General features: G+C 39.0%; 1 protein-coding gene across 1 annotated transcript in view; it reads right to left on the bottom strand.

Annotated features, from left to right (window-relative positions):
- Positions 1–24,432, bottom strand: part of LOC132379705 (protein CC2D2B-like) — a 144,834-nt gene that overhangs the window by 77,426 nt on the left and 42,976 nt on the right. Inside the window, exons 12-14 of the mRNA XM_059947995.1 lie at positions 12,321–12,530; positions 6,511–6,596; positions 198–345 (exon numbers count right to left, since the gene is read on the bottom strand). Of these exons, the coding sequence (XP_059803978.1) occupies positions 198–345; positions 6,511–6,596; positions 12,321–12,530 (444 nt within the window). The remainder of the gene's footprint in view (positions 1–197; positions 346–6,510; positions 6,597–12,320; positions 12,531–24,432) is intronic.

Below are 24,432 nucleotides of genomic sequence, written 5' to 3'. Positions count from 1 at the left end.
TGAGAAAGTTCCTTTGGAAAGGTAAGATGTCAAGAATATCATTGGAAAAATTGACATGGAAATTTGACCTAGGAGGGTTACAACTTCCAAACTTTAAGAATTATTATAAAGCAAATCAACTTAGATTTATTGCATCTTTTTTTGGTGAAGATAAACTGGAATGTGATCAATATTAATTCTAGGGTGTACTTACATACCTGTTTTCTTTTCCAAATTTCCAATTTTTCATTGTACATTTCCAATTCTTTCTGGAAATCTTCTTCAAATTTTTGTTCTAGTTCAATAACTTCTGCAAAGTACTCCACTTCACATTGCTTTCCAAATACTTTATGATTCACTTCCAATCTGTTTGCAACAGAAGTGTTCAATCACCATATGTTGAATTTTGAATGTTTTCAACAAATGTTAAGCGTTTTTATTTCATTACTCAGAAACACATATTCTTGTCAAGTTTACTTTCAAGAAGGATACAAATTGAGTTTAAAAAGCAAACACGAGGATATCTGCAGATGCTGGAAATTCAAGCAACACACACACAATGCTGGTGGATCGCAGCAGGTCAGGCAGCATCTATATGAAGAAGCACTGTCGATGTTTCGGGCCAAGACCCTTCGTCAGGACTAACTGAGAGAAAAGATAGTGAGAGATTTGAAAGTAGGAGGTGGAGGGGGAAATCCAAAACGAAAGGAGAAGACTGGAGGAGGTGGGGTGAAGCTAAGAGCTTGAAAGGAGATTAGCAAAAGGAATACAGAGCTGGAGAAGGGAAAGGTTCATGGGATGGGAGGCCTAGGGAGAAAGAAAGGGGGAGGGGAAAACCAGAGGGAGATGGAGAACAGGCAAAGAGTGATGGGCAGAGAGAGAAAAAAAGAGGGGGGAAAATAAATCAGGGATGGGGTAAGACAGGGAGGAGGGGCATTAACAGAAGTTAGAGAAGTCAATGTTCATGCCATCAATTGGAGGCTACCCAAACGGTATATAAGATGTTGTTCCTCCAACCTGAATGTGGCTTCATCTTGACAGTAGAGGAGGCCATGGATAGACATATCAGAATGGGAATGGGACGTGGAATTAAAATGTGTGGCCACTGGGAGATCCTGCTTTCTCAGGCAGACAGAAGACAAATTGAATTTCATTGTTCTGAAAGACTGCTTGGAAATTAATCAATGTACACTGCAAATGACAACCATAGAATTATTTCTCCAGATGCAAAGAATAAAAGACAATTTTTGGAGGATTAGGAAAATGATGATATAGCTAAATACTTGATGTTGGAAAAGAAGTTCGTTGACTTTTTCTGTAAGCCAGGGGCAGATTGAACATATTTTGTAAAGGTGGGCAGGAAGATGTGGATTAAAGCTGTCAACAAAGGGATTACATAGTCATCTTTACACTTAAGTGTGGTTAAAAGGAAAAGATGAATGAGACTAATAGTCAAATATAAAACAGGAATAGAGCAATAAAATTAGGTAAGCTGGGACTGATAAGCTTTTAGCAGGCTATCAAAATGAATAAAAAATAAAGTTTTATTAAAAGCATTAAGAAAATTATGAATTAATTGCTGCTATATTCAGAGTGAGAAACTTATACATTAAAACCTTTAATATGGGAAGAATGACCTGGAGGGACTCTGGCAATTCTTTTACAGGATGATTTAAACTTAATTATATTAACAGGATGGCAGCAAAAAAAGCGGGATCTCCTGGTGGCCATCCATTTCAATTCTGCTTCCCATTCCCATTCCAACATGACAGCCCATGGACTCTGCTACTGCTATGATGAGGCCACACTCAGATGGTAGGAACAACACTTTATATTCCATCAGGGTAGCCTCCAACCTAGTGGCATTAAACATCAATTTCTCAAACTCATGGAAATTGCCCCCCCCCTTCACCATTCCCCGTTTCCATTTCCCTCTCTTACCTTATCTCCTTATCTGCCCACCACTTCCTTCTGGTGCTCCTCCTCCTTCCTTTTCTTTCGTGGCCTTCTGTCATCTCCTATCAGATTATCCCTTCTCCAGCCCTGTACCTCTTTCACCAATCAACTTTCCATCTCTTTACTTCATCCCTCCCCCTCTCCCAGTTTCACCTATCACCAACCAATTTGTACTTCTTCTTCCCCCTTTCCCTACCTTCTTACTCTGACTTTCACCTTTTTTCCCAGTCCTAATGAAGGGTCTCAACCCAAAACGTTGACTGTTTACTCTTTTCCATAGCTGCCTGGCCTGCATTTTGTGTGTGTTGCTTACATTAGTAGGAACCTGGCTGAAAAGTGGACAAGAATGAACAGCTGCAAGATGCTGATATGGGTCATGGTTTTGTGCTGAATAGCAGCAGATGTAATTTTTTACATTCGGATTCTTTACTGTAGTGAAGTGATTTTAATCCATTTTTGATATGTACATGATTTTTAAATCTTGACTGTTCTTGTATTACAAAGCATTATATATTAATTTGCATAAATCATGCACAGTAACAAAAATAGTTCTAAAAATACTATTTCTTTCAGTTAGTGTTCTACAGTGCAAATATTTGCATATTTTGGTTCAACTACAGGTATTAATATAATTAATGTCAACATTTTAAATGGCTCTGTAGGCTTAGTTTGGAGATGGCATAATTCTTGATGTGAAAGTACAAGACAATGCTAATGTAGTGTTCTAGAACTAAAATAACAAACAGCTGGAAGAACTCAAAGGGTCAAGCAGCATCTGTGGTGTCAAAAGGATGGTGGACTTTTTGGGATGATATCCTACATCAGGACTGAGAGATATAGAGGGGAATTAGCCAGTATAAAGAGCTGAGAGAGAAGGGGCTAGCAGGTGAAAGGTAGAACCAGGTAATCAGGGGGATGATGGGCAGATCATATCAGGTGGGTGAGGGGTAAAGTTGGGAGACAAAAACCGGTAGATAATAAGAAGAAACAAACAAGCAGTGAAGAAAATTAAGTAGCAGATGGAGAAAGGTTGGGAGTGGGTTAGGGGAGGGTAGAACAGAGAGAGGGGCTGAAAAGTAATAAGTGGTGATATAAGGTGTTGCAATGCTGGAATCTGAAAAGTAAGGAAGGAGAGAAGTGAAGAAATGATGGTCAGATGGAACCATTTAGGAAAAGGAGTGGAGTATAGGAGAACCACCAGGCAAAACGTGTAGGTAGAATTATAGGCAGATGGAACCAGATGGGAGAGGGGAACTAAATAGGATGATGTAAAATGGGAAGCTGATTCTTCATACCTTGGTTTGTAAACAACAAAGGCTGGATATCAGGTGTTGTTCCTCTAATTTTGTGTTCTTGGGGTGACTATATCAATGTGAAACCTGATGGAGTGTAGTGGTTTGACTCTGTGTGGGATGGGAACATTGATAGCAGTAGTGCTGGAAATAGAACTGGCACAAAGAAGAGTCCTGCCAGCAACAATTTAGGGGAATTCTTATATGAAGAAATGGAAGATACATCAGAAGTGTTGGTGTGGAAGATGGCATTTTCGATATAGATGCAAGGTAGAAGGTAAAAATGGAATAGAGCACTGAAAAGAAGTTGAAGTATTTCACATACGGTACGTACTGTTTGCTTGACATTCTCAGAAATTGAGATAGTAAAAGAAGATAGTGAACAAACGGATACATGAAGTTGAAGGGCGAACATTTCAGAAACAAAGTTAATGGGATGTTACGGTTGAGAACAGCAGCAGCAAATAAGTGAGGGAGAGCTTCAGAGTAGGATAGGAACAAGTAACATTCAAAATATCCCAAGAGAGGAGCTTTGATAAGGCGGTGGGAAAAACCGGACAGAAGAGAAAACAACTGTAATTCTGTCAACAATAGGAGGCTGAAACAAAATTGCTTCCGAGGATAAGTTTTGTAAATACTTATTAGCCTGACAAGAAACTAAAAATTTACATTTAGAACAAGGAAAACAAGAATGCTATATTGCTTTTTATTGTTTGATTTTAGCCCAATAAATTAAAGCAAAATAATTTAATACAATAATTAGTGTAAACTGGTTTCTTTAAAATAATTGCATGTAGTAAATTCAGCACCCTTTCAATTAATAATTTATTTATTCATAATGGGAAAAATGTAAAGACATAAATTAATATAAACATATCAAAATTAGCTTACTTTTTGACTTGGAGCTTTATTGGTGTACAGATGCACTTTTTAAATATTCTTAAGGATTTTATTTGTTTCCAAACAGTCAAAATGTTTGTAAGAAGGGTAATGTCTTTTTCCTTTTCCACATTCAAAAGCCTTTTTGTTTCTCTAAAATACATAAAGGGTATGAATAGCTCATACAGTATAAGTGCCCAACCTATGACTCATAAATTCCTGAAGTATTGCGAGCTCCTGTTTGTTCTACTCATTTATTTATTAGTCCATTCTTAGTTGTCTTTCTTTTTTATGACTTTTCTATATTGGTTAACTATTTTCTTTCTTATCCAAGCAGATGAATTAAAACTACAATAATGAAAATCACATTGTCTAAATGTCTTCATTTCTTAAACAGGCATAAGTTAGGAACAAACAAATAGTAGTTGGTTTGGAGATGCTGGACAATTCAACCAGATTTGTTCTTGTATCTCATCCAGATAAATCAGCCAAGCTGCAAAATAACTCAGTCCTTCAAATGAAAATTCGAAAAGGAGGGGTGAATTGAATAACGTGTATCACTGAAGATAGTCCCAAATAGAAAAATAAGATTTTACAAGAAAAAAAGAAGAAATATCTGTAAAGAATTGTAAATCATTTTCTGAACATGTCAAAATGCTCTTCGGTTAGAAAAGTACTTTTCAAATGTAGATCCTATTGTAACAGGAAACGTGGCAGCCAATCTACACAAGTGCCCACCCAAAAAACAACATTGTGACAATGAACAGATTATCTATTTTAATATTGTTGATAAGCAATTTCAAAATGTAAAAGGTGGCAATTCTTTAGAAATCTCTAACTCCTTGGGCTGTAATGAAATACCAATTTCATTAAAGTATTAAAACAAACAGATTTTTGGATATTAGAAGAATCGAGAGTTAAGACCATAGGTAAGCCATTGTTTTTAAAAGCTTCACAATCCTCTAACTTCTCACTAATTTTTACTACATTTTTTATTTATTTGTTGAAATGCAGCATGGAATAGCCTCTTCCGGCCCTTCAAGCTATGCTGCCTTGCAAACTCTAATTTAACCCTAGGCTAATCACGGGACAATTTACAAAGACCAATTAACCTACCAACCAGTATGTCTTTGGACTGTGGGAGGAAACCAGAGCACCCAGAGGAAACCCACATGATCACGAAGAGAACATACAAACTCCTTACAAACAGCAGCAAGAAATGAACCCAGATCGCTGGTACTGTAAAGCTTTGTGAAATTTTTAGTCATGGCTTCCGTAAACTTTCCCATTTCAGCTAAAGTAAGAAATGGTCAAAAATTCTGAGATATGTAGTTAAGACTCATCAATATGTGAAGCACAGGAAATGGAAAAATTAATATACCAGATGGTACCAGTTCAGACCATCCTAATATACTGCATCACTGCATGGTACAGTAATTACACTGTGGTGGACAAAAGAGCTCTACCAAGAGTAAATAAAACTGCTCAACATATCACCAGCACCAGCCTAGTTGCTGTCAAGGACATATATACAGAAAAGTACCTGTAAAAGGCCAGCACTAACCTACCCCACCATCACTACTTTATCATTTTACTCATACAAACTCTTCTCCATCCTGCCATCTGGGAAAAGGCACTGAAGCATTCGAGCTCTCATGACCAGACTATGTAACAGTTTCTTCCCCCAAGCCATCAGACTCCTCAATACCCAGAGCCTGGACTGACACCAACTTACTACTCTCTACTGTGCCTATTGTCTTGTTTATTATTTATTGGAATGCCTGCACTGTTTTGTGTACTTTATACAGTCCTGTGTAGTCTGTAGTCTAGTGTAGTTTTTTTTGTCTGTGTTGTTTTTATATAGTTCAGTGTAGTTTTTGTACTATTTCATGCAGCACCGTGGTCCTGAAAAATGTTGTCTCATTTTTACTGTGTACTGTACCAGCAGTTATGGTCAAAATGACAATAAAAAGTGACTTGTCTTGACTTGATTTTCTGTCAGAATCACTTTATGTACAGATACTGCTGTACCAAACATCACTTTATGTATATACAATGTCAATATAAAATCAGATTATATTTCTTGTATTTTTATTGTGATCTTTATGCTTATTGTGTTTTTATATGCTGCATCGGATTCTGAATAACAATTATTTCATTCTCCTTTACACTTGTGTACAGAAGAATGACAATAAACAATCTTGAATACAGAGAAGGACCAGGAACAGAAGAGACCCTCAAGAAATTAAATTTTCTGCTTAGTTTCAAAAGCTAAATGTTTATTTGATTATGTTCCAGAATATTAATAAACACACTTGCAGTTAATGATGGATTTTGGAAGGAGAAGTCAACAGTGAAATTAAATATTCTTAAGGAAAAGAACACAAGTCATCTAGGTACCTACCTTATTTCTTTCTTTATATTTTCAATTCTACTGAGATTTATAGAACTTTCTTCCAAGTTTATTAATACATTATGAAATGTTTGAAGCTACGGAGAAGCAGATGGGTATGTAAATTGTATATACAGTAGCTCAAAATTAATTAATTATGTAGTTTCACAAAACATTTTCTCATTCTAAAATTAATTTAAATTCCAACTCATTACAGTTCCCCACTTTTCAATGCAGAGGCAGAGTAGACTTGGGACGGCAAATAGCTGACAGAGGTAAATATAATTTGTTCTATTTATTTTGTTTTCATAAAAAAGGTGGTATCATAAGCATAACATCTATCCTTCAAATCAAAGTGAGTAGTACTTTGTAGGATTTTGTATTATAACTTATTATATGGCAAGTTATAATACAAAATCCTAAATGAAAAACATTTATTCTTCAAATATGAGATGTAATTTTATCTAGCCATTCAAGCAAGAGACTGATTAGATAAAATCATTCACCACTTTGCATTCTACACAATTTTATTTTCTGTTAAGGGTTACTTCACCACATTATCTTGGTAAGCATGATGTTTCAATACATCAGTCCAATTGTACATAGTATGCTGAAGTTAATTAAATCATATTAACTGGTGACTGATTTAACATGATTTGTTTCCTGCTATGCAAGCTAGGTTAACGTTATGCCTATTAACACAAGAAATTCTTCAAATATGGACTGCCTATTCCCCTCCAGAGATACTGCCTGACTTGCAGAGTTCCTCCAGCACTTTGTGTGGGCAACATCCATTAACCTTTTCTCATGTCCTCCTGCGAATATTTTAGAAAATCTCAGCCTTTCATATCTCTGCACACTTTGCATCATTTCTCAAAGCTTAACTTAGATATCGTTTGGCTCAATATCTGAAAGCCTGACAACTAAGATGGGAATGTTGAAAGAGATGATGATTATCATGATGATATATTTTATGTTAACGGTGTAACTATTAAACCCCAATGTGTTTTTACTTCTGTTTTACTGTGGAACATAGAGTATATGAGAAATAAAGATCAAAGGACAGATCCTTTACATTCTTTAAGATTCTGAATAAAAATCAGTCATTGGTAGATAAATAGATACTTTATTGATCCCAAGGGAAATTACCGTGTCACAGTAGCATTACAAGTGCACAGATATAAATATTAGAAGAGAAGTAGAAAGAATAAAAAATAATTTACTACAAACAGTCTAACAGGAGGGGGTCATCACTTCCCCAGCTACAAGTTGACTCATTTTAGAGCCTAATGACTGATGATAATTGCAGGAGATTTTGATTTACAATCCATTGGTAAAAGAAAATTAGTGCAGTGCACATAGATAGGCAACAGCAAGTAATTGAAGCAAAATAATTTAGTCAACAAAGTTAAAGTAAAAATTGAGAACGATGAGAAGCAACAATGCACCACCGCATAGTCACACAAGATTTCAAGTTTATTGAGATCAGTGGTAGGTACAGAGTTCCAATTGAAGAGATTCAAATATGAAGCTATAGAAAAGGAAAATATGGTTTTGATGCAGTAATAGATACATCATTAACAATTTGCATACTCCAGTCAATAAGTTGTTGTGTTATAGGCTCCTGGAAAAAAAATTATATTCATACCATGAGAGTGAATGTAGCAGAACAATGAGAATGTTATTTAGTGAACAGCAAACAGGCTGAGAGTTATTTGGAAAACTTTGAATTGGAGCCTTATTAATTCCTAAGATTAATTGATAGGTGAGCATTTGTCATAATTTGTATAGGTGACTTGAACACTTTTGAATAGCACAAAATTCTAGCAGCAAAAAAGAAAAAACACACGTCAAACTCTTGGGAGATGCATAGAAAACTGCAGTACAATATAGAGAAATTTATATCAATGCTTTATTGAAGGGTAAACTTAATGGAAAGGTGTAAATTTGTAGGAAAACTTTAAAATGATTTCAAATAGATATTAATTTGAAAAGAAAAACGTGCATGTAAGTTAAGATTTAGAAGCAACCAATGAAAATTAACATAGCATGTTATGCCAGGCAAAAATTTGGACTAGAATTACAGCGTTTTTAATGACACTAGACACCCTATTTGTAACAGGCATATTAAAGACATTTAGACCTAAATCCCCGGGATGCTAATATCCATAGAACTAAACAACACAGAAACAGATCCTTTGGCCCATCATTTTGCCCTTCTACACTTATCCCATTTGCCACATTAGACTTGTACCCATCTTTTCCTCGTCTACACACCTCTTAAATACAATGATTGTATTTAGTTCCACAACCTTCTTTGGAAACACATTCCAGACATCAACTACTATGTGTAAAAAAAACTTTTCCTTAAATCCTTCTTAAAAACTCCTTCCTCCTACTTTAAATCTATGCCCTCATAATTTTGATACCACAACAACAAGAAAAAGATTCTGATTATCTACCTATTTCCATTTCTTACCACTGTATAAGTGTCTATCAGGTCAAACCTTAGCATCCTTCACTTCAAGGCAAACAAGTCCAGCCTGTCTGTGATGGATATTCACTATCCAGGGCCAGGAGCTATTTTTTTCTCAGCTTTTTATACACAACAGCCATGAGCTTCTAAGTATCAACGTGTTGTGTTCTACTAAGTTAAACTTTCAAATGATATTCTTTGTTCATTTACTTGTCATAAACAGGAGCCAATCTTCATTTCTTAATGTAAATGTTTACTGAGGAAACACTGTTTGCAAAAATTAAAAATCATGCTTTTGAGGAGGACTATCAGCAAGTGCATCATAACAGGCACTGGCATGCCTGTGAGTTCACTGCACTTTCAAATGCTTTTCTTAAGAACTGCAGTGGCAGAACATGATCAAGAAACCCGGAAATAAGAAAGTACATTGAAACTAAATGATGGGTGAGGATGAACATGTCTAAGGAATAATCTGGTGACCCATCTGGCTCAACAATCAAGCTGAGGTAAAGTGTGAATCCTGTATGCTCACATGCATTCAAGAACCAAAGAGATAATGAGGTATTCTTGTTCAATTAGACATTAAGAATTCCATAATCTGAACAATTTCTGTCCATTATTTCCAACCTACAAATTTCCTACTTTTTTCTTTAGATCAACCCTAATATTTATTTGTTGTCTCTGTTAAACATCTGGACAAGGCCTACATATTAGAAGGTATTTCTTCATGAAGTGGGGACCTTTCCATCCTTTGACTTCTCCATCAGTGCTATGATTGGTTCACTTCAAACTTAGAAGGACGCATTTTGACTTTACATTGATGGCATAATAATTTAAGTAATAGAACATAGAATAGTACAGCACAATACAGGCCCTTTGGCCCACAATGTTATGCCAACCCGTAAACCCTGCCTCCCATATATCCCCCCACCTTAAATTCCTCCATATACCTGTCCAGTAGTCTCTTAAATTTCACTAGCGTAGCTGCCCCCATCACAGACTCAGGCAGTGCATTCCACACACCAACCACTCTCTGAGTAAAAAAATTTCCTCTAATATTCCGCTTGAACTTCCCACCCCTTACCCTAAAGCCATGTCCTCTTGTATTGAGCAGTGGTGCCCTGGGGAAGAGGTGCTGGCTGTCCACTCTATCTATTCCTCTTAATATCTTGTATGCCTCTATCATGTCTCCTCTCATCCTCCTTCTCTCCAAAGAGTAAAGCCCTAGCTCCCCTAATCTCTGATCATAATGCATACCCTCTAAACCAGGCAGCATCCTGGTAAATCTCCGCTGTACCCTTTTCAATGCTTCCAGATCCTTCCTATAGTGAGGTGACCAGAACTGGACACAGTACTCCAAGTGTGTCCTAACCAGAGTTTTATAGAGCTGCATCATTACATCGCATCTCTTAAACTCTAACCCTCAACTTATGAAAGCTAACACCCCATAAGCTTTCTTAACTATCCGATCTCCCTGTGAGGCAACTTTCAGGGATCTGTGGATATGTACCAGATCCCTCTGCTCCTTCTCACTACCAAGTATCCTGCCATTAACTTTGTTTGTCCTTCCAAAGAGTACCACCTCACACTTCTCTGGGTTGAACTCCATCTGCCACTTCTCAGCCCACTTCTGCATCCTATCAATGTCTCTCTGCAATCTTCGACAACCCTCAACACTATCCACAACACCACCAACCTTTTTGTCATCTGAAAACTTGCCAACCCAGCCTTCTAACCCCTCATCCAGGTCATTAATAAAAATCATGAAAAGTCCTAAAACCGATCCTTGTGAGACACCACTAGTCACAACCCTCCAATCCGAATGTACTCCCTCCACCACGACCCTCTGCTTTCTGCAGGCAAGCCAATTCTGAAGCCAACTCGCCAAACTTCCCTGGATCCCATGCTTTCTGACTCTCTGAATAAGCCTACCTTTTTGAACCTTATCAAATGTCTTACTAAAATCCATTTAGATCTCATCCACTGCACTACCCTCATCTAAATGCCTGGTTACCTTCTCAAAGAACTCTAACAGGCTTGTTAGACACGATCTGCCCTTCACAAAGCCATGCTGACTGTCCCTGATCAGACCATGATTCTCTAAATGCCTATAGACCCTATCTCTAAGAATCTTTTCCAACAGCTTTCCCACCACAGAAGTAATGCTCACTGGTCTATAATTACCCGGACTATCCCCACTACCTTTTTTAAACAAGGGGACTACATTCGCCTCCCTCCAATCCTCCGGTACCATTCCTGTGAATAACAAGGACAGAAAGATCCTAGCCAGAGGCTCAGCAACCTCTTCCCTCACCTTATGGATCAGCCTGGGGAATATTCCATCAAGCCCCGGGGACTTATCCGTCCTAATGGATTTTAACAACTCCAACATCTCCTCTCCCTTAATATCAACATGCTCCAGAACTTCAACCTCACTCATATTGTCCTCACCGTCATCAAGTTCCCTCTCATTGGTGAATACCATAGATATGGAGTAATATCACTATTACAACAGGTGCTTTCCAACCGCTGTTCAATAACACCTTTATATACATCCAGTCTGCAAAATATATCCTGAGTAAGCTTTACTAATCATAACTGTAGTTAAAAATGCTATGAAAGTGTAGCCTTTACACAGTTAATATCACAATATCAAATGAAGCAACTTAGTTTTGTATGTTGGAATGTCATTTACTAATGGAATTATGATTACTTCTAAAACCTCAGTAATTATGACCAGTCTTTCTCAGTTGTTTTCAATGTTGGAGTTAATAGAAGATATACTCGGTGGCTACTTTATTAGGTACTCCTGTTCATTAATGCAAATAACTAATCAGTCAATCATGTGGAAGCAGCACAATGCATGAAAGCATGCAGACAGGGTCAAGAGGTTCAGTTGTTGTTCAGACCAAACAGCAGAATGGTAAAGAAATGTGATCTAAGTGATGTTGACCATGGAATGATTGTTGGTGCCAGACAGGATGGTGTGAGTATCTCAGATAATGCTGAGCTCCTGGGATTTTCATGCACAACAGTCTAAAGAATTCACAGAGAATGCTGTGAGAAACAAAAAATATCCAGTGAGTGGCAGTTCTGTGGGTGAAAATGCCCTGTTTATGAGAGAATCAGAGAATGGTCAGACTGGTTCAAGATGACAGGAAGGTGACAGGAAATCAAGTAGCCACACATTACAACAGCAGTGTGCAGAAGAGCATCTATGAGTGCTCAACATGGTGAACCTTGGTGGATGGACTACAGCAGCAGCGGACCAGTCTTTTACCAAATAAAATGGTCACTGAATGTATATTAAGTAACTCATAAATAGTATCATAATATCACCACTTACTTTTTCAAACAAGAGTTGGCTAATATTTTTTCTTTGTCTCTCTTGGTAATTGTCATGAAGCTGTATTAGCTTTGCAGCCAAGACATGTTCTCTGCTGAATAGTGGATGGTGAACAAACCGCAAATTTGCAATGTTAATGTCCAGCCGATAAATTTGAGAAATCTCCTTAAAATTGTCAGCTATATCAGTCACAAACTCATTTACTATTGCCTGTAAAAACAATACAAAATAGAGCAATCAAGAGTCAGGATGCTAAACATGGAAGTACTGTAATCATACTAAGGAATATTAAATAAAGTATTTCAAATATCATTAGACTAAGTGGAAGATTCCTTGTGATCTTCTGAAGTGCTAAGTTCATTTGGCAACATTTCAAATTGAGTCAGCAAGTTGTGAGTTGCATCCTGAGTCCAGGGACTTAGTGTGCAATCCATTGTTATTAAATCCACACAGTAGGAATCTTGATTGATTTCCAAATTCTGGATGTCAAATGAACAAATTTCAGCAGCTCATCCTCTCAAAACTAATCAGTAAACTCCAAGATCTGGGACTCAATACCCCCTTGTGCAATTGGATCCTGGATTTCCTTACTTGTAAACCCCAGTCAGTCCAGACTGGTAAAAACATCTCCTCCACAATCTCCATCAGCACAGGAGCATCACAGGGATGTGTACTTAGCCCCCTGCTTTACTCGCTTTATCCCTATGACTGTGTGCCTAAGCACAGCTCCAACACCATATACAAGTTTGCTAATGACACCACTGTTGGGGACTGTATCAAAAGTGGTGATGAACCAGCATACAGGAGGGTGATAAAAACTCTGGCTTAGTGATGTAATAACAAACTCTCATTCAAAGTCAGTAAGATCAAGAAACTGATTATAGACTTCAGAAGAGAGAAACCAAAGGTCCATGTGGCAGTAATCATCAGAGGATCCGAGGTGGAGAGGGTCAGTAACTGTAAATTCCTGGGTGTCACTATCTCAGAAGACCTATCATGGGCCCATCATATAAATATAATTGCAAAGAAAGCACAACAGCATTTCTACTTCCTTAGGAGTCTGTGGAGATATGACATGTCTTCAAACACCTTGGCAAACCTATGTTTATGTGGTGGAAAGTGTACTGACTGTCTATGTTGTCACCTGCACTTGAGTGGAAAATCCTACAAAACGTAGTGGACTTGACCCAGTACATCATGGGTAAAATCCTTCCAACCTTGAGCATATCTACATGAAACATTGCCACTGGAAAACAGCATCCATCATCAAAGATCCTCACCACCCAGGCCATGCTCTTTTCAAGTTGCTGCCATCAGAACTCACACCACCATTGAAGTTACGACCCTTCAATCATCAAGCTCTTGAACAAAAAAGGATAACTACACCTATTTAAGGACTCTTTCAACTTATAATTTCATGCTCATTATTTATTGCTATTTATTTACACCCGCATTATCACAGTTTGTTGTCCATTGATCCTGTTTGCAGTTACTGTTTGCTAGGTATGTCCACAAAAAAAGAAACTCAGGGTTGTTTGTGGTGACATGCATATACACTGATAATAAATGTTACTCTGTACTTTGAACTTTGATTTGAATCAGCGTCTGGAATTCTATAGGCATATTCAACCATGGAAATTTTGTGTTATATGTTTGGAAGTGCCAATCAAACATGAAAATTTTCAAAAGACAGGAAACGTTTTTCATGCCCTACCCAATATTCCACTCTCCAATGATGCAAAAACAAATTTTGATCTTTCACTGTACTTGAGTGTCATCTTCACATTTTCATATATAATAATAGTACCTAAATGTATTTCAACAGTGTTTTAGTCAACACAAAATATTTTGGCTAAGCAGATAATTATAGTATACCACCTTAGATAACAAAGGTTTTTAAATCAGTCTCAAAAGTCATCATGCATCACTGCAATCCAAAAACAAAGTTCCTATCCAAAAGCCATCTAAATTATAATGCCAGGCAATTATAACATAGAACCCTGCTGTGAATACTTGTATTTAAACAAAAAGTACACTGCAGATGCTGTAGTCAAATCAACACATACAAACAAGCTGGTTGAACTCAGCAGGTCGGGCAGCATCTGTTGAAACAAACAGTCCATATTTTGGGCCGAGACCCTTCGTCAGGACTGAAGAAGGAGGGGCATCCTTCCCCATCCCACTTTTACTCTGCCTCCTCTTCCAGCTGCCTATCACCTCTCTCATGATTCTCCCTTCTTCTACTACCCATAGTGCTTTCCCCTTAGATTCCTTCTTCACCTCTCCTGCCTATTCCCTCCCTGCTTCCCCTCCCCCACCCTTTGATCTTTCCTCTGATTGGTTTTTCATCTGGCACCTTCCACCCTCCCCCCCACCTTCTGTAGAGTGCCCCTGCCCCCTCCTTCTTTGGTCCTGACGAAGGGTCTCAGCCTGAAACGTTGACTGCTCATTTCAACGGATGCTGCCTGACCTGCTGAGTTCATCCAGCTTGTTTGTACATACTTGTATGTGTAGTCTTATTGATGTTTTCTGCAACTTCCACTGGTTTAGAAGGGTGGGTTAAAAGCACTATAGTGAGATAAGGATGAACTTTAAAAAACTGGTTTCTTTTACATAAAATAAATTAATAAATAGACTACCAGTTACACAACGAAACATACTTAGTTCCTACTCCTGTGAAGAATTAAAAATACAATTCTGCAGCTGATCTAGTGCCTGTGAAATATCTTGTTAAGAGGACCAAAGAGGTTTAAAAAGCAAATATCTGACAGAGTTCTTAAGAGTTACAAGGTAGCTAGGAAGAAACTAGGTAGAATAGACATAGGAAAATAGAAGGGGACATGAGAAGGCCTTGGCAAATAGAATTAAGGAAAACTGCAAAGTATTCTACATATATGCGAAGATCAGGAGGATAACTAGAGTAAGGGTAGAACCAATCAGGGATAAAAGAGGAAATAAGCCTGGAGGAGGCAGGGGAGGTCCTTGATAAATACTTTGTTTCACCATTCACCAGTAAGAGGGACTTTGACAAATGTGTTGTCAGAGTAGGACAAGCTGATATGCTGAAACATGTTGACATTAAGAAGGAGTATGTGCTGGAACTTCTGAAAAACACTGAGATGGATAAGGATTTTGATCATGGATTTTAGTATAGCATCTGACAAGATACCATATGATAGTCTCATTCAGAAAATCAGGAGACATGGGTGCCAGGGAAACTTGGCAGTGTGCATTCACAATTGTCTTGCCCACAAAAGGCAGAGGGTGATAGTACACAGAGTATATTCTGACTTGAGTTTGGTGGCAGAGAAATAAGGAGACATGCAAAGGCAAAGAAATGCTTGTTGATCATTTCATCAAAAAGTATGAATGGTGAAACTTTTAACTGTCTTGGATTCAGCAACAGGTAATGACACTGTCTTGCATTCCAATGTCCTAGACACAATTTCACCACATTAGGCTACTCACTTATTTTAGTTACAGCTATGTGCAAAATGCTGCAGCTTTCATCAACCCAGACTTCAGATTTCCCAAGGCCATTGAACTTATGCATTTTCTGAGATCAATTATATTTCCTGTTCTTGAGGAAACAGCCGTGAGATACTCATTAAACAATTGAATGGCAAATGAAATCTTTCAAGACATCAATTTATGTTTGTCAAATGTGGAATTTAAAAATTATTGGAGTAATGATATTAATTTCAGTAATATCTGAAGAATATCCTGAAAATTATAAACTGGGAATATTGCCTCAAGATTGCTCAATGTCCAGCATATGATCATTCATGATCATGTTTTCTTCAATGAAGCTTATCAAACCAAAATCCAGACAGCCTATCTGGAAATCACTCTTGCATAGATTTACACTGATAAATCATGTGAACAGAGTTCCAGTTTTGCAAATTCAGCCTGGAAATAACTCCTTGCCAAAAGACCCATCTCCAGTTGTTTTACACGCATAAAGTACTGGCAAAAATCAGTAGATCAGACAGCATCTATGGAGGGAAATAAACAGTTCCCATTGTGGACCAAGATCCTTCATCAGGACGGGAAAGGAGGGGGCAGGAGCCAGAATAAAAAGGTGGGGGGAGAGGGAGGATAGAAGCTAGCAGGTGATAGGAAAGTCTCCAGTTGTGCCACAATGTGCTAACCCTTAGAGAAACCTACGCCCTTTTGTCTGGTCCTGGCAATAGCAGATTAAGCCTGTAGATATTTAAGATTAATTAATGCTACTGTACTTCAGTTTAAAGGCTTTTGATGTTCTCTCTCATCTCAAAAATGCTGAAACAAATTACCAGTTAATTTTTCTTTGTGAAGGATCAACAGAGCCAGTTTACAAACAGAGCATCAGCACCACAGCAATTAGACTCTTGTCAAAATGTCCTAATTTATTTTCCTCTGCAAAGCTATTGAATTTACTTTCTCAGTGGCAAATTGATTGTCTAAACAAACAGCAGCCCAAGACCATGCTGAAGTCAAAGTACATTTATTATCAAAGAATGTATAAATTATACAACCTTGAGATTGGCTTACAGGCAGCCACAAATCATGTCACCACCAAGTCTACAATCAACTGAATATACTACATCTGCATACATGACAAAGGGAAACTATGTTAAGTAAGCTTTTTTGATACGAAACATTCTTATGGTCTAGGTCGGGGGTCGGCAACCTGCGGCTCCCGAGCCATTTGTGGCTCTTTCACCTCTGTGCTGCGGCTCCCTGTGGCTTTGGCAAATAATTGGTCAGTATTTAATTAAAATGTATTTTATGTTAGTTTGTTAGCTTTTGAAATGTAATTCTAAATTTGAAGATTATGGTGATCTTGTACAATCTAAGTGTGGCGACACATTTCCTGGCACATCCGAAACGGCTCACAATTAGCCAGCATTCCGGCTAAGGGAGATAGCCTACGGGGGTTTGTGAGTACGCGTCTTTTGCAGCATCTGCGTCCATGGGGGCTGGGTTGAGGGAGGCTTAAAAGCAAGGCTGTTTAGTTCGAATAAAGTTATTCGACTGCAGTTTACTGACTGCGTGAGCACACCGCTACAACGTGTTTTTATCGCTATTAATATACGTCACCACTGCCAATACCTGACACCCGCCAGTGCGCGATTTCTTTAATTTTTCGATCCAAGGTAAGCCAACTATGGAGAATTCTAAAAAAAGAAAAGTGACTGAAGAAAACAGAACGTTTAATGATACGTGGACAGATTCATTTGCTTTCACTGTTGACGAGACTGGTTTACCGGTATGCTTAATATGCAATGAGAAACTAGCAAACAACAAAAAGTCAAATGTCGCAAGGCATTTCCAGAGTAAACACGCAGCCTTTGCTCAAAAATATCCGGATGGAGATGAGAGAAAAAAAGCCGTTTCGGAACTGATGCGGAAGGTTGATCTGAGCAAAAATCATTTCCAGAAATGGATGAAGTCTGGAAAATCAACGACATACGCCAGTTATATTGCCGCTCAGGAAATAGTCAGGCACGGGAAGCAGTTTACAGATGGTGAATATATAAAAGAATCTTTCATTAAGATTTCAGAACATCTATTCACGGACTTTAAAAACAAGAGTGAAATTGTGCAGAAAATCAGGGATATGCCCCTCTCTGCAAAGACTGTCAAAGACAGAACCATAAAAATGGCAGAAGACATCACAAGACAGCAAATTAAAGACATCAATTCAGCTGTGGCCTACTCGATTGCCTGTGATGAGTCTAAAGACAAAGGTGATATTGAACAAATAGCGTTGTTCTGCCGGTATGTAAACTCTGCCGGGCCACAGGAAGAACTGATTGAGTTGATACCTCTAAAAGACCAAACACGGGGGGAGGACATCTGTGAGGCTGTCTTGAATTGTTTAAGAGCCAAAGGAATAAAGACCACCCATCTGGTGTCAGTAGCTACTGATGGGGCTCCGAATATGATGGGAACGCACAAGGGATTTGTGGCTTTACTGCAGAAGTCGCTGGACAGAAAGCTGCTGACTTTTCACTGCATCTTGCACCAAGAGGCACTGTGCGCTCAAACATTTCCTCCGGAATGCACAGAAGTAATGGATGTTGTCATTCAGATTGTCAATAAAATAATGGCAAAAAGTTTAAATCACCGTCAATTCCGTTTGTTACTGGACGAGATGGAAAGCGCATATTCTGATCTCCTGCTGCACAACAAAGTCCGGTGGCTGTCCAAAGGGGAGGTGCTGAAACGCTTTGTCGCGTGTCTGGAAGAAGTGAAAACTTTCCTGGGCAGCAAAGGGCTCACCTTTCCTGAGCTGGAACAGCCAGAGTGGCTGGAAAAGCTACACTTCATGGTAGACATGACAGCGCACCTGAACACGCTGAACACAGCTCTTCAGGGGAAAGGACGCACAGCCCTGCACATGTTGGAGGATGTTTTGGCATTCGAGCGCAAGTTGACAGTGCTTGCCAGAGATTTACAGAAAGGCACTTTGTCTCACTTCCCCAATTTGAGAGAGTTCAAACAAGGTCACGACATGATAATTTCGGAGTATTTACATTCTGCAATCATCGCAATGCAAACATCGTTTGGGAAACGCTTCTGTGAGTTCAGAGAGGAAAAAAACACATTATCCTTCCCGGTCACTCCCTTAAGCATCGATCCTTCCCTACTGAATACGACTGCATTGGCAGGTGTGAGTCAACCTGATCTTGAGATGGAACTGGCCGACATAGCCGACAAAGACATATGGGTGTCCAAGTTTAGACGCTTGACAGCAGACCTTGAAGATGTTGCCCGTCAGAAGGCCGTTCTTGCTCAGAATCACAAATGGAGTGATATTGAAAACCTTCTAAAACCAGACAAACTTGTGTTCGAAACATGGAATGCTATGCCCGACATTTATGTAAACATGAAAAAGTATGCACTTGGAGTCCTGTCGATCTTTGGATCCACATATGTATGTGAGCAGGTGTTCTCCAACATGAACTTTATTAAAAACAAACATCGCGCACGCCTCACAGATGACAGCTTGCGATCCTGTGTAAAGATGAAGGTGACGTCATACAGCCCTGATGTGCAGACGCTGTGCGCTGAGATCCAGGAGCAGAAATCCCATTAACCAAGTATGATAAATATTTTAATTGCCTATTATTTTATGTATATTCATATTTTTTCATTGTTCAGTGAAATAGTCCTTTTATTTTTCAGGCTGACAGCTGGCTGATGTTATTTTTGGTTTGCTGCTGGCGGCAAATTTAAGTTTGGCGTTTTTCATAAATACAAGAAGGACTCAAATAGACGTTGAGTATTTTACTTAAAAGTAACCTTCAACCCAACGTCTTTTTTTCGGAGTTCAAAATGTTTTTGTTGCATGCAGAAATGTAATTTCGTTTTCTCTGCAGGAGTTCATCAATTTCATAAATGCAACACATTATAGTTTGTTTATACATAGCATAAAGGCAAAAAAAACGTTGTATGCAGTGTTATTTCATTTTAAATGTCAAACGGGTTTTGCGGCTCCCAGTGTTTTCTTTTCTGTGGGAAACGGGTCCAAGTGGCTCTTTCAGTGGTAAAGGTTGCTGACCCCTGGTCTAGGTTGAGCTACACCTCATGGCTTCTTTATTAGGTACATCTGAACACCTGCTCATTAAAGGAAATATCAGCCAATCATGTGGCAGTAACTCAATGCATAAAAGCAAGCAGACATGATGATGAGGTTCAGACCAAAGGTCAGAATGGGAAAGAAATGTGATCTAAGTGATTTTGATCATGGAATGATTGTTGGTGCCATACAGGGTGGTTTGTGTATCTCAGAAACTGCTGATCTCCTGGGGTTTTCTCTAGAGCAAGCATTCCCAACCTATTTTATGCCATGGACCCCTGCCATAAACCAAGGGATCCATGGACCCTTTGATAGGAAATCCTGCTCAAGAGTTTACAGAGAATGCAGTGAAAAACAAAAAAAAACACTCAGTAAGCAGCAGTTCTGTGGGTGAAATGCCATGTTAATGAAAAAGATCAGAGGAGAATGGCCAGACTGCTTCAGGCTGACAGGAAGACAACAGTAACTCCAATAACCATGCATTATAATAGTGGTACTCAGACAGCATCCCTGAACACATAACAAGTCAATGGGCAGAAGACCAAAAACATACACAGGTGTCCACTTTATTAGGTACAGAGGGTGTATATGCTTTATCTTTAACTTGAGGTCTTGGACTTCGTACCTGATGTCTCTCAAGCACCATACACTACTAATTATTTTACCTTCAATGCATTCAACAACATTGCTAAATGCCGAAAGTGTCATAAACGTTGATTGAAATATTATCACAGAAAGCTCACCACTAAATTCAGCTATGATTACAGGTACAAATTGTCTAAAGGCTAAAGGTACCTACACAATTATAAGAGTATCATTTTGAGCTCCACCCTTCCAAGACTAGCTCATGTCCAATCTTTTAGACTCCTTTAAAGCTGATAGCCTAACAAAAATAATTTTTTATCAATGAATGGAAAATTTACATATTGAAAAATTACAGTAAGATCAAATGATCTTATACTTCCCTTTAGAAGTAAGGTAAGTTAACCACAAAACATCACCATGTGTCACCAGCACAATCTTGGGAAAAGTAGCTGTGTGGCAGTCTCTGTTGTGAGGAAAGAAAGTGGTTTCAAGGGGATATAAGTAGTAGGTAAGTGAATGAGCAAAGACATAGCAAATAAATGACTGGAAGTTAATGTGCAGGTGATTCAAACAATTAGGAAAGTTGTGATGTGTTGGCCTTTATCACAAGAAAGAACACCTCTTGCTGCAATTATATGGAGCCCTGTGAAGACTGTAGCTGAAATATTATGCGCAGGACACTCCCTCTACCTAAGTAAGGATCTATTTGCGAAAGAGAAACTGCAGGAAAGAATCACCAGATTGATTCCTGGATTTGAGGAATTTGCCCTACATGAAGAGATTTTGCAGGCTGAGGCTATACTCTCCAGGCTTCAAAAAAATAGTGATCTTGAAAAACTAAATGCAGGAAAAAGGTAGAATAGTGCCAGACCATTTATCTCCATACCTTGTCACATTATTGGTTAATACTGGAAAGTGATGCTGGGTTAAAAGATGACCCAGTCAGATGACAGCACTTTCTTCCTCTTGAAGGTACTGGTATTTTCCTGGGATCAAAATCTGATGGCCATACAGTCTGGTAGAAGGCACTATATGTGACATATTTCATAATGTTCATCACCATAAAGTAACTATAAAGGTCCAGAATAGCTCCCAGCAGTGATGAGCTTTAGTGATCATATGAGTATTATGATATGGAGTTCCAAAGCAGAATCACTTTCCCAGGTGCTTGCTATTGCTTAGCTTAAGCATCTGACCCATTGTCATTAGCAAGGAAAAATTAAGAAATACAATGAAAAATATACAAAACTTATAAATTCCAGTGAGTATAGGTCCAGAGCGTTCAACACTGCTCATATAACCCTTTCATTCGCAGACTCATTCTCGTGAACTTCCTCTGTACCCTCTCCAAAGTTAGCAAATCCTTTCTTAAGTAAGGAGCCCATACTTCTCACAATGCTCAAACTGAGGCCTCACCAGTGCTTTAAACAGCCTCAGCATTACATCATTGCTTCAATATTAGATCATAAGACCACAAGACATAGGAGCAGAATTAGGCCATTTGGCCCATTGACTCTGCTCCACCATTCAATCATGCTGATCCCTTTTTTCCCTTCTCAGCCCCACTTCCCAGCCTTCTCCCTGTAACCTTTGATGCCATGGCCAATCAAGAACCTATCAACTACCGCCTTAAATACATGAAACAACCTGGCCTCCACAGCTAAATTTGCCTTTTTTCTTCCTCACCACTGACTCAACTAGCAAGTTAACCTTCAGGGTGTTCTGCACAAGGACTCCCAAGTCCCTTCGCATCTCAGATTTTTAGGTTTTCTCCCCATTTAGAAAGTAGTCTGCACATTTATTTCTTCTACCAAAGTGCATGACCTGCATTTTCCAACAATATATTTAACTTGCCAATTTCTTGCCCATTCTCCCAATCTGTCTAAGTCCTTCTGCAGCCCACCTGTATCCTCAATATTACTTGCCCCTCCACCAACCTTCATATCTCTGCAAACTTAGCAACAAAGCCATCTATTCCCTCAACTAAATCATTGATGTACAGCTTAGAACAGGTTTGTCAAACTACCGGCCTGCGGAGGGGTCCAAACCAGCCCGCAGGATGATTTGGGGGGAGAAAAGTATATTCACGACCATTTATTATGTATCTGTACAGCAGCCGTACAAAAGGCGGCAGTTAACCACCCACTGTGCATAAGCAGCTACCACCCTGCACTGAAGACCACTAGGGCCCCACTTAGTATGTCGTCAGACACAGTATAAACACACAGAGTACTCAGGTAAGTAACACCTGTAGCAAGGCTGAGACTGTTTGTTGCCATGGTTCAAAACACTATCCAAGAAAAGAAAAGTTGACATCGAAGGTCAGATATTCAATGATAATTGGAAAGATCGTTTTTTCTTCTGTGAGGTCAACGGCAGACCTGTGTGTCTGATATGCTCGCAACAAGTGGCTGTGGCAAAAGAGTACAATATTAAACGATACTATGAAACATCACACGGAGAAAAATATGACAAGTATGCAGGACGACTCAGAACGCAAAAGGTAAATGAGCTTGAAGCAGCTCTGAAAAAAACAGCAATCAGTGTTCACCAAAAGTTGAGAGACTCATGACGGAGCTGTCAAGGCCAGCTATATTATGGCCAACAAAATAGCTGCTGCGTCAACGTCATACTCAGAGGGAGAATTCATCAAAGCATGCGTGCTGACAGCGGCTGAGCTGGTGTGCCCTGAGAAAAGACAAGCTTTTGGTAATATCAGCTTGTCAAGAAATATTGTGGCAGAGAGAATCGGGGACCTTGCAGGAGATTTGAATAGTCAACTAAAATCAAAGTGAAGTCAATTATTGCCTTCTCTATTGCAATTGACAGGAGCACCGACGTGACTGATGTAGTTCAACTGGGAATATTTATTTGTGGTGTTGATGCATCTTTGACCGCCACCGAGGAGTTTGTGGAGATGGTGCCCATGACAAACACCACAATGGCGAATGACGTTTTCTCCAGCCTCGTCAAGGCCTTGGACAGACTGGGGATTGACTGGAGTCCTGCTGTCAGCATGGCAGCAGATAGCGTAATGTCCATGGATGGGAAAAAGGCAGGTGTTGTTGTGAAACTCGGAGAAAGTTCATATAGAGAATCCAGAGCAGGAATTCTGGAATTTTCATTGTAAGAGGCATTATGTAGCAGGAGCCTGAAAATAGACAATGTCATGGATGTAGTAATCAAAACAGTTTATTTTATTAGAGCCAAGGGACTCAACCATCGGCAATTTGACACTCTTTTGTGTTTTGGACACGGCAACCCTACCACACTGAAGTCCGCTGGTTGAGCAGAGGGGTTGTGCTCAAATGTTTTCTTCAATTACGTGTGGAAATTGGACTATCATGAACGAGAAAGGGAAGCCATGTGGCAGAGTTGGATAACCCAGACTGGCTTCGTGATCTTGCATTTCTGGTGGAAATAACAGAGCACTTAAATGTGCTTAATGTTAACATGCAAGGCTGCAACAAACTTGTCATGGAATACTACGACAGCATTCATACCTTTCAAATTAAATTAGGCCTGTGGGAGATGCAACTATCCCAGAGCAACCCAGTTCATTTCCCCTCTTTGCAGTCTGTGCATGTCGCTCATGGAAAGAATGACAACATGGACAAGTACAAGGACAAAGTATCACAGCTGAAAAGTGAGTTTCAGAATCATTTCCAAGTCTTCACTCAGCTCGAGAAGGAATTCTCACTATTTTGCTCACCGTTTGCTGTTAACGCAGCATCAGATGTGCCAGAAGAACTCCATATGGAACTAATTGAAATTCAGTGTAACTCGGCTTTGAAATATAAATTTGAGACCTTGGGTCTGGACTCATTCTATGAACACCTGGGACCGATGTACCCCAAGATGACAGACTTTGCCTCAAAGATCCTTTGCATGTTCGGGACAACATATCTCTGTGAGCAGGCGTTCTCCATAATGAACATTAACAAATCCAAATTGCCCTCG

The sequence above is a fragment of the Hypanus sabinus genome, chromosome 22, assembly GCF_030144855.1.
Source record: "Hypanus sabinus isolate sHypSab1 chromosome 22, sHypSab1.hap1, whole genome shotgun sequence".
Lineage (NCBI taxonomy): Eukaryota > Metazoa > Chordata > Chondrichthyes > Myliobatiformes > Dasyatidae > Hypanus > Hypanus sabinus.
Note: the sequence above shows the minus strand (reverse complement) of the source record. Positions and strands in the feature narration are given on the sequence as shown.